Here is an 11,652-nt window from a genome sequence, read left to right on the forward strand (position 1 = left end):
TAAATATATGACACTACTGACACAGCAGTAATTTTTCCTCACCCATCAGTAATGAAAACAACTATCAGAACCCAGAAAGCCTCTTCCCAAAACCACAAGGGAACTGGGTAACGGTGATCCCTACACCACAGAGCTGAGCAGAGTGCTCACGCTGCACGGCGAGCTGCAGCTTGCACCAGCAGTGTTTAAACCACCCTGTCTGTAACTGTGGTACTGTGCTATATTCAGTGTGCATCTGCCAGGCCAACAGCAAAGTAATGAATCACATAAGATATGAAGCATACAATTTTACCTAAGGAGAAAGAAAATTGCATACTAACCTAGAGTAAACAATAAATCAAGAGACTGATTGCAGTGTATGTGTGCACGCTCTGTTTCCAGGGGGGGGAAATACACATTATTCATTAATATAAATGTGTGCAACAGTTCAGCCAGATTGTGCTCTGTTCCGCAACACAGTTTCAGGCAATACAAAAACTCAATTGTTCTGATTAAGTCAAGGTAAGAAATTCTGCATCCCCTACTCGCAGATGAAAGGACTTCAAGCAACCAAAACATAAGGTCCTACAAGTAAATAACATAGAGTTCTACCTCAGATTTATTGCACTCATGAGTCCACATTATTACTAACAGAGTACAATGACTTCACAGGTTTGCCACGGATCCATTGGACAATGTTTGTTCATCCAAGATATGAAAAGCTAGATTTTAATTCTGGCATGTCATGCAAAACTATGTGCTTCAACTTCAGGCAGTTATTTCTTCCAATTAACCCTAACTTCTGCTAAAGCAGTTAATTAGTGTTAACAGGGGGGTGGGGGGAAAGCCAAGCTGTTCCCTTGTAGGAAACAGCCAGAAGACCAAGTATGAGAAGTGAGTGACTATAGGCTGTACTACAACAGATGCACTCACCCACATTCAGTGTACCACCACACAAAAATACTCACAATAAACCCAAGTTTTTTATAGTCCCGAGTATACATAGATTTGCGTTTCTCAATGCTGCCGCTGCTGTTGTTAGGTTCAGATTCTGCATCAAATGCAATTCTTCGGAGTTCAAATATGATATCCCGTTGGGCCTGTGTTAAAAAAAAGGTTAAAAAAATTGGTTAAAATAACTTACCTCTCACTTTAATAACCAATACCATTAAAGCTGTTTCCAAACATCGTATTCCCTCCACTGCCCAACCTTTCTTTATGTAAATTCCCCACTTCATACTCAGAGAGACAGTCAGCAAGAATGACTTTGTGGTTCCCATTTTCCAAAGTCCTCACAGTTGTGGGGTTAACGTGCAGATGTTTAAGTGTTGACTTCCAGAAGCTGGACCCCTGGTTAGCAAGGCCACTAACTACACACTTAATTTTAACCACAGGCATGAAACCACAGAAGCCAAGAGATCACACACATTTCAAATTAAGCTGGTACTTCAGCACTTTGTTGGCTAAAATCAAAATGGCTCAGCACTCTGCATTCCTTTTGGTAACAGTCCATTTTTGCTAGCACAGGAATGGGCAAGAGAGGAATCACTGCAGTTACATATCACAAGAAATGTCCCAAGACAGCAATAACCACCCTATCATCAATACTTACAACACTGTGTTAGTCACTCTCTGTGGAGATAGGCACTAGTTAATTGCTTGTACATTCCTGAGAGTCAAACTTTCCAGCCTCAAACTTAAGAAACAAAAAGGCTAAAAATCCTACAGCGTTATGTTACTTATGTTCACAACCACCTTATTCTCCCACCTCCTCTTCTCCAAATTATCAGCAAGTCGTAACACAATTCCCTCTTAAAAATGAAATCAAGTTCCTCCTTGTAAAGAGCCTAAAAAGGCCACAAAAAATAAAGAAACAAAATACATCGACTCTATGGCTCATTGGCTCTACATTTAAATTTGAATCTCTTAGGGGGGAAGGGCCTCTTTTTGCACAATGAACAATATTAAAGCTGGTGTTTGGACACAGTAAGCAATAAACAAATGAACAACTATTACATAGGTTCCCAGTAACAAAACCAGGATTTTTTGTAACACAAATTAACTTCAGCTCTAGCATGCCAGATAGTTTATTTAAACATTCATTTTAGCTCTACGGAAGTAGTTTTAGGAAGGACCATAGAGATCTATTGCTCCTGAGAAGTGCACAACAGAAACAAATGCTGGACTGCTGCTTGAAGTCTTAGCTCAGGATGTCACCAAATTCAGTTCATGGAACTACATGGCCATTTTGCTGTACTTTTGCACAAGGAATGCAATAGCTGGTACATCTTTTAGCAACCAAAAATTGTAACCCAACTTCACAGAGAGAAAAAGAGAGAGAACGAATGAATTGTGTAAGCATTTCTAGCTGTGTCTTTTTCTCCATAAAGAGCTTTAGGCACAGCAATGAGCAGTGGTCCTCTTCCTGTTGTGACCAGATCATGCCAGATGTTTACCTGATCCTGTGGATCCATTTTTGTCATCATTCTGTCTTCCAGAAGGTTAAAGGTAAGTACTTGTAGAACATAAAGCTGGTGTGCCATTTCATTATTGATGGCCCTCTGTGCCCTGATAACATGCTGCAAAGAAAGAGAGACTCTGGTGAATGCCATCTTCTCAGAAAATTACATTAGGCGCGCTCAGGTGTTTCCGTTTCTGGAAGTATGTGTTTGCTGTGCAATAGTGTATATACATTCCAGAAAAAAAAGAAAATCAAACCAGGACTAATGCTATTGATTTAGATACTATAAAAGTAACTTTAAGTAAGGGATAAGACTTTAAAATAACAACACACTGAAGCTTTCTCCTTCTAGCCACTAGATAGAGCTGGTGCATATGTTGAGAAGTGGCACTAAAAAAAAAAATCACTGATAAATCACTTTGAAGAAGAATTAATTCCTTACCAAAAGCATTAGAGTTCTTTATATATATATATATATATATAAAATAGACTATATTAAGAAAAGAGTTAAGAGAATAGCTGCCTGAACAGAAAAGTATTCAGGCTGCAAACACAACCAGCAAATACAAGGACGTAACAGGACTACTCCTGCAGGAGTCAACATCACATCATAACCCTACTTTGACCAGAAAACTCCATTCTGTATGAGGAAGATTGCTTAGATTGCTTATACAATGCCCCATATGTGCAGAATTATCCCATCCAGAAAGCAGATACCAAACTGATGGACAATTTAAAAATCCCCGGTGTGCCAAAAAACACCAAGTGGTTCTGTATGGGAGACAGACCCAGGTCACTAAACACAGCAGAAACACATAAGGAGAGAGTCACCAAGAAGGAGGTGGATACAGCAACTGATATTGTACAGTTCCAGAGAACAAAATAATCTGCTAAAAGCCACTGGAACATTTTATGATAGTAAATGAACACCTAAGAATATTATCCATATGCTTATACCAAATTTCTTACGAACACAAGCAGTGTAAAAATACGCTTTCTGAAACAAATTCTGGGTTTTTTTTTGTACACATCATTGAAGTTACGACAGCAAATGAGAAAGAACGAGGGGTTGTCTGGTTGTTTTGTTTGTTTTACACTGTCTAGTATCCCATAACAGAGAAAGAGCACTTTCCCTTGTTCCCATGAAGATGTAATCTACTCTAATATCAAAGGCAAAATCTGTCTGATTATCCACGATAGCAGATACAAATCTTTTATATTATATTAATTAACTTCACTGTGAGCTGTATTTCATTCTTCTTTTGTGCAAGTGGTGACAAATTGTGTGCAACTTTATACCAAGACAGAATAATCTGTAGAACTGAAAAACACAGAGTTATTCCGTATGATATTTCCATGAAGAAACCACCATTTATTTGACTGGGAAAATACCCTTTCTGATAATTAGTTTTGAACCCATTCAACAACCAAACCTTTATCTTATATATTACAGGCTTCAAAACACATCAAAATACAAGTGCAATTAAAATACATTCAGATAAAACCTATGAACACCAAAACTGGAATCATCTTTTCTCTCTAATAATGAAAAATAACTTTGAAAATTACATACTTACAGTTAAGATGATAGAGCGAAGCTGCTTTTGTGCCAAAATGTTTGCCATTTCCTGATGTAGTTAAAAAAAAAACAAAATTAGGCAGAAGCAGGTATTTTAGTGCCATCCCTAGAAGAACACTGACTTAAAAGATTTTAGTCTTAAGTTTCTGCAGTGTTACTTATAAATTAAATGAAGCAGGATATCAGGTATACTATCATATGTATTATTTCGGGGGTCACAAACTCAGTTTACTCTGCTATGAGAAAAGGGACAAAGTAAGTGAAAAGTATGTCACAAGCTGAGGGTACTTTGGTGACCCAAAACCAGCAATGAAAGACCTCAGAAGAGACTTCTGTGGGTTAAACGGAATATTTACACACATACTTGTTGAAGCACAACCTTCCCTCATCAAACAACACAGAAGGAAACATGGAATGGGAGCCAGCCAGTGCTTTGAAACAAGATGTCAAACAACTTGCTTATTTACATTAATATTTTGGCTGTTTTAAAGTCAAGTGCTCTACCTTTCACTCAATAAATCAGCCTACAACTCAGTACTGTTTCATCATAGCAAACAGTACTTCTCCCCTGTATTTTTAGTAGAAATGTTGACATTGGTCCACTACTTTGTCTTAAATGAACTTCTCTTTGTAGACCTGTCTGAAGTCACTATCAAGAGAATATGCTTTTACTGTCATTCTTAAGCAGCTGATCCCAGCTGTCCATGCTGCAAACTGTCCAACAATGCATAGGACGGAATATTTTATACTTACTAAGCATGAGGGTCTAATCTTAACCATACCTACAAGGGTATATCCCATTTTTAAGCTCCATGATTTTTTCCATCAATATAGAAATATATGTGTGTGCATGTGTATGTAGATATATGCTAGCACAGAACTTACAGCAATTATCATCATGTAATTATTTTTAAATTCTTGTTTTCAAAATATACTATTTAAGGATTTGACTAACATATTGCACACTGCTATTTAGACACTGTTTATACGTACACAAAGGGGTAATGTTTGGAATTAGTAGATCATTGATTGGAAATACAGCCGATGTACATACAGCCTTACATAATACTGCACAATAAATGACATCAATGCTGACAGATCCTTCAGGACGTTCTTAGGACGCACTGTGATTCTGTGCAGTTGGCACCACATCAGAAATACTGTTTATGTTCAGGTGAAATTTTTTTAAAAAATTCCTGGTGATCTTTGTGAGAGGGTAGATCTTTGTGAGATCTTTGAAGGGTAGTATAAAGTGCATACTGGTTCACTTTTACATAACAAACAAGAAAGTAGAGACAGGAAAAGTGAGACTATCACATAAAACATATGAAGAACTGGATTGCTGAATCATGGCTGCACAAACAATGTAAATAAAGCAAGTGTCAGGGTGAGATCTTGCTTGCAAAAAGAAAATAATTCTAATTGCAATACAGGAGGCAATCACAGATGTTGACTGTTTAATTTATGCCAGATAAAGGTTGCTGCAATAGAACATGGGAATGATAAGGAAGGAAGAAGGGACCAAAGACAAGAGAAATTCAGCTTTAATTTTTAAGCTAAGCTTAAATTTTTAGCTTTAATTTTTTCTGGCTAAGCAAGTTTCAATTGCAAAAAACAGCAAAGGAATGAATGATAGAGATGCTTCCATCTCTTTTGGAAGTGCACAACTGAGCTGCAGGGGGAGTGCCTGGCACACGATGTGCTTCATGTTCCAGAGACCAGACTAGCTGGTTTTGTCAAAGAATATCCACTGCCAAAAGATGGACAGGTAAGGAATATGAAGTAGTCTTTTCTGGATTCAAGGCAAAAAAATGGGATTTTTTTTTTTTTTTTAATTTGACTGTTTGGAGAGGATTATCAAATTGTCACTTCTTTCTTATACCTGTAATTTATAAGGTTGTTATTCATATTATTTTTTGTCACTGGACCAAAAACTGAGAGATGCAACAAGCATTCACAAAACTCACTACTGCATCAAAATCAACTTTATCTCCCAGAAGGCTCTATGCCTATTAGCAGCTGATGAGCTGCCTCTTCTAAAATAAGTAATGTAGTAACAGACAAGAACAAGAATTATTGCACAAAATTTGCTGTCTCATTTCCCATAGCAACATGTCTCTGCAAAAATGCAGACAATTGCCAAAAAAACTGTTTCAAACATTCACAGTATCATTTCAATGCTCAAACTCTCAGCTTTTTTCAGATTAAAGACTTTTTTAAAAAAAAACAAACCCAAAACATAGGTGTCTCTGGGTGAATTGATCCTTGATAGTGGCAGAGGAAGCAAAGCACCCAGGGAGTTCTCATTAAAAAAAGAAAAAGCTGGAACGTCTTGGCTTTTTGCATTACAGAAATTTAAAAAAAAAAAAAAAAAAGGAAAAAAAAAAAAAAGAGAAGGAATTCAGATACCAGCACCAATTTAAATCCTGTCCTTAATTACAGTGCAGTCATCCACATCGTGCCAGTCCCCATAAGACAACAGCAGAGAGAGCGACAAAGCTCCTGGAGTCATTCGGGGTTTGGTACAGTTTCTCACTCCCAACCATATTAGTGGTGAGCACTGAACCTTAACTTTTGAGTACCCACCGTCAGATAATTACATGAGACTGCATCACATCAGTTCATTATCTTAGAAAGACAGAATTTGGTAAACGACATCAGTTATCCCTATCCTGAAGCTAACGGAAACCTACCTTCTTGAATGCATGGTTTACTAATTAACCACAAGATAGATATAAAGAGAAACCCAGCAGATTCTGACTCCTTATTATCGGTTATGAAAGGCCGAAGGGAACTTTCTGCAAGTGTCAGAGCCATTAGCCTTTAAGCCAAATCAGATCATTATATTCTGATGATCACAATCTCTATGACTAACGATTTTGTGTCACAGCAGCAGGTACTTCAGGTGAAGTGAAGTCTGCGTGGTCTACTGTCAGACTCACTATGTGGTTATGCTGTTGGTGAAATACAGTTTTACTTGTTGGGAATACCCTGTGCTACTGTCATCTTCAGGAACATGTGCCCACTGATTAATATTAAAAGTCTTATCTACATCTGACATTGTCTCTCAACTTCAAATATGGCCAAAGCAGACTTTTCAGAGAAACATAAGCAGTACAAACTACATACAAATGTAAAAAGTGAAATATCTGCTTTTGTTTCAAGAACCTATCACAGATTTATATTGGAACTGAAAGACAGTTTTTAATCCAATTTTTATTCATTAAGGGCCTTCTTCCCTAAATAACTGAAGACTGTATTGGAGGAAGAAGGAAAAAAGAAATGTGATAAAAGGCTTTTTTTTTTTTTTTTTTTTTAATTAAACTCTGTTTTTACTTTCCCCTGTTTGTCATTTTAAAAATATTTTTGAAGCAAAAAAAGCGAAATTACCCATTAAGGCTTTGATGTTTGTTTAAACAATCTCCTGCATTTAAAAATGTAAATAAATCTAAGGCAAGTCCTTGTCATAACTGATCAGCTCTCAATGAACTTCTTCTGGACACTAACAGTGCGTCACCACAAGAATTATCATCTGTTTTGGTGACAGAAATGTTAAATAAATAAATGACTAAATCTGTTTTGACACAGGCTAATGACTTCACAAGCATGGGTAAAACTTCTCTATTTCATAGCACGTCACATTCCATCCTCATTTAACAGCAACTAGCAATCTTGAAATATTTCCTTTTGAGACTTCTGATCTCTGGCACTAAAGTTAACTTAAAACAGCACACTATAAAAGTCATGAAATGCCTGCATGCCCAGATATTGCCATTTTCAAAAGGAACGTGCTTTTTATTAAAAAATCTGGGGAGGAAACAGTTTACCAAAAAATAGCCTGGTTTTACAAGCTGTGTTGGCAAAGAGAACAGTACAATAAATAACTACAGCCAGCCACAGTCAGTCCAGTTCATGTGAGGTTACAGGGAACTACAAAAGCACAGAAGAATGCTTAATCCCTCCTAATAGTGGTGCAAGATGGAGGTAGCTCCATTAAAATGAATGATAATACCAGCAGGAAACAACAGAACAAGTTTCAGTTTGAATTAACTGCAGGAAAAGTGTGACTGGGACAACTGCTGGGATGAATGTGACACATTTTTCCTACAGATGTGTAGATTTACAAGACCAAATGACTCACCTGCCTCTTGTCATCTGGTGCTTTAAGGAAAAGTGCATTTATTACCGCAATGGTATATGTCTGGATTTCTTGGTCTGTCCTGTATGGAACAAAATTATAAATATGAGAGAAGAACACAAATACCCACCAGTTGTAGAAACTCATCTTCCAGTTGCATTACTGCAGGTAGAAGTGGAGGGACTTAATGTTAACCATGTAAAAGTTAGGAAATCAGTCAAAAGTTGGTCATGACTAGGTTGTCTCTATTATTAAGAGAGACAAGATGTTCTAGAGGGACATTCAGCATTCAAGAAAGGTGGAACCACATTCTTGAAGTGCCATTGACCCTCCACTGATCATAGCAGGAGCCCAAACAATCAGCTTCTGCCAGATGCCCAACAGCTCAAAGTAGGAAGAGGAATCTTCCCCTTAAAGGGTTCTGGAGATGAACATGCTGGTATGAAAAGCTTTTCAGGTGAGTGGAAAATGTCCTAGCTGGAAGGCAAGTGTAACTATATGCTATGCATGACCCTATGCTACAAGAGGCACTTTCCATCCCTTTAACCACCACATGTTACTGATTAAGAAAAAGCTTATCCCTTTTCAAATATATCTTCAGCAAAAGTTGACCAATTTTTGCCTTACACACTTCTCAAAGGCTGGCAAGCAAAACAACCCCATCTGTATGCTAATGGCATTATGTATTTTATTACTATGGGGTGCTCTTCTCTTCCCACCTTCCAACTACACAGGTAGTTTAGTGCAAAAACAACAAATACTTAAAAAAAAATAATAAAAATAAAAAATGATCAAGCAACTCCAGAAAGCTGGTTACCAGTCACCCAGTCACTTACAGTAGATGCAGGATTCATATAGGAGGCTGCCAGTCTTTATACCACTCTTCTTCCAAATCCATGCTCATTTGGGGGGAAAAAATAAAAATTAAAAAAAAAAAATCCACCATATCAGGTGGCAGTTGAAGACACTCACCCCTGCAGATGTGGAATGAGCTGCCCAATTGTGATCTCCTGTGCCACCTTCTGGTACAGGTCATGGCTATTGAGCACCATCGATTCCAGGATTGCTAGTGACCGTTGCAAGATAGAGATGTCCGAGGCAAATTTGTTCACATAGCTTGCTATCTACAAATTCAAACATTTATTAGAGAATTTGCATCTTGTCATGAAAAAAGGGAAAAGGAAGCAAGAAAAATGTGGACATGGCTCAGAAAGGTATGAGAATAAATGTAGTATTGTCCACGTGCCAGGTATCAGCAAATACCTGAAAGCAAACAACCAGGCACTGCAGATACCTTCAAAGGACACAGGGGGACAGATTCTTCAGCTGGCACAAATCACCACAGATTTATGTCAATATTCATACCACCGAAATATATGCTTCAACATTACAGTACAAACACAATAAATCAACATTAAAGAACTAGAATGGTCATCTTTTTGTGAAGAAAAAGATATCTATGTGAAGAAAACTTTGTAAAGGAAAAGAAGAATACTTCTCATTCTCTCCAGTAGAAATCTGTGCCGAGTTTTATCTAACCAAATATCTAGGCTCAGGGCAACTTTTGCAAAACAGAAATTTACATCTAGCTCTCTGGCAAAACACACTCTAGCAAAATATGTTTTGGTTTGGTTTTTTTTCCCCTTTGCTGTTAGCAACAACACTGAAAGCTCTCTCTGCAGGTTACAAATTAAAATTCTGCTGATGATCATTTATCAGCACAACTGGTTCTGTAACTGTGTCTAGAGCCCAGTCTCGCTAAGTGTTCCTCCATTAATAAACTTCCCTCGTACTGCGAGCTGCCACAAACAAATGGCACCTTAATCCAAACCAGGTCTGACCTCTGCTTTTTTCAAGCGTGGCAATGACATGTTGCACACTCAACATCTGCAGAGCTGACACAGCTGTGCAGTCAGATGTGGCAATGTGTGTTCTTCCACATGCTGCCCAGTCCAAGGACCCAGCTTCTCGGGAAGAAGCTTTGCCTTCTGCTGACACAGGAAGCAAGAACTGCCTGGGTTTTCCTTGAACGCACTGGTACCAGCAACAGTCAAGCTGAAAGGTACCCGAGGAAGCACAGACAGAAGAAATGTTGTGTGACCACAGTTATTTACTCTTTACAGCCAAGTAACAGACTACAGTGGCCCTGTCTCAAAGCTTGATTGGTTCCTTCCAGAAAACTTTAAGTCTACGTGCTGCTTCAGTACTCATGCTACAAGCCATTAATGTGAGTCTCCTGTTTCTAACTCTGGATGCTTGCTTCCTTAGACCTTAGCATCGTTTTCCTTTCAGAGGAAGAAAGGCATGACCCATGCTCAGAAAAGCTGCCCAGCTGTCTGTAAAATTCACAGTTAAATACTGACACGTGGACAACACTGTTTTGCACTTCTGACATTTTGAGCAGTACTGAAGGAACAAAACATCCTTTCTGCAACTTCAGTTGGAGACGACAAGGAAATACAGACAGATTTTTCTTCTTCTAATCTCCTGCAGCACTGCTGTTTGATCTGCTACTTGGTTTGCATGACCACATTAGGAGCATGCGATGCTGAATATAACTCAGTTCAGAAAATAAACACTGACTTCACAGAAAAAAAAGAACCAACTCGTGCATGCAAAGAGAACAGGAGGAGAGAAGCAACTCAATTAGCCTTTTTCTACTCTGGACTTTCAGTCATAGAATCATAGAATGCTGTGAGCTGGAAGGGACCCACCGGGATCATCAAGTCCAACTCCTGTCCCTGCACAGGACAATCCCAACATTCATGTGTCTGAGGGCACATGTTGGCTAAATGCTTCTTAAATATTGTCAGGCTTGGTGCCATGAGCACCTCCCTGGGAAGCCTGTTCCAGTGCTCCACCACCCTCTGCCTCAAGAACCTTTTCCTAATGGCCAACCTCACCCTCCTCTGGCACATCTTCCTGCCATTTCCTCTGGTCCTATCATTGGTCACCAGAGAGAAGAGATCAGCACCTGCCCTTCCTCTTCCCCTTGTGAATAAGTTCTAAACCGAGATGAGATCTCCTCTCAGTCTCCTCTTCTCCAGGCTGAACAAACCAAGTGACTTCAGTCTCTCCTCATATGGCTTCCCCTCTAAACCCTTCACCAACTTAGTGAAGTCCTCTGGACAGTCTCCAGTAGCTTTAGATCCTTTTTATACTGTGCTGCCCAAAACTGTCCCCAGTACTTGAGGTGAGGCCACACCAGGGCAGAGCTGCCGGAAAGTTCTGAGCCCAAGTAATACTGACATTAGTATCTAACATGCATTGTGCTGTTCAGAGTAACAAGGTGTATCTCAGAAGCACCATGCTACCCTATCTCTCTTAATGCTGTTCCAGTTGTTTTTTGATGCACTGCAGCCAGAGCTGCCAGATGCCCAGAAGGCCCACGATACAGACAGTGTGTGCACAGACCATGTCTGCACTGCTCACACAAGCCAAGTACGCTCTGGATGCCTCACAGTCATCAGGCATCCATCAATCAATTGTGCAGCA

At 38.9% G+C, this 11,652-nt stretch overlaps 1 protein-coding gene across 1 annotated transcript in view; it reads right to left on the bottom strand.

Annotated features, from left to right (window-relative positions):
* Positions 1 to 947: 947 nt before the first annotated feature.
* The window catches only part of LOC104527235 (engulfment and cell motility protein 1), a gene marked incomplete at both ends in the record, with an annotated part of 60,555 nt that continues 49,850 nt past the window's right edge, over positions 948 to 11,652 (bottom strand). Inside the window, 5 exons of the mRNA XM_010170903.1 lie at positions 948 to 1,079; positions 2,436 to 2,558; positions 4,018 to 4,068; positions 8,161 to 8,239; positions 9,130 to 9,281. Coding sequence (XP_010169205.1) covers positions 948 to 1,079; positions 2,436 to 2,558; positions 4,018 to 4,068; positions 8,161 to 8,239; positions 9,130 to 9,281 — 537 coding nt within the window. The remainder of the gene's footprint in view (positions 1,080 to 2,435; positions 2,559 to 4,017; positions 4,069 to 8,160; positions 8,240 to 9,129; positions 9,282 to 11,652) is intronic.

Source organism: Antrostomus carolinensis, unplaced genomic scaffold, assembly GCF_000700745.2.
Source record: "Antrostomus carolinensis isolate BGI_N321 unplaced genomic scaffold, ASM70074v2 scaffold18146, whole genome shotgun sequence".
Classification (NCBI taxonomy): domain Eukaryota; kingdom Metazoa; phylum Chordata; class Aves; order Caprimulgiformes; family Caprimulgidae; genus Antrostomus; species Antrostomus carolinensis.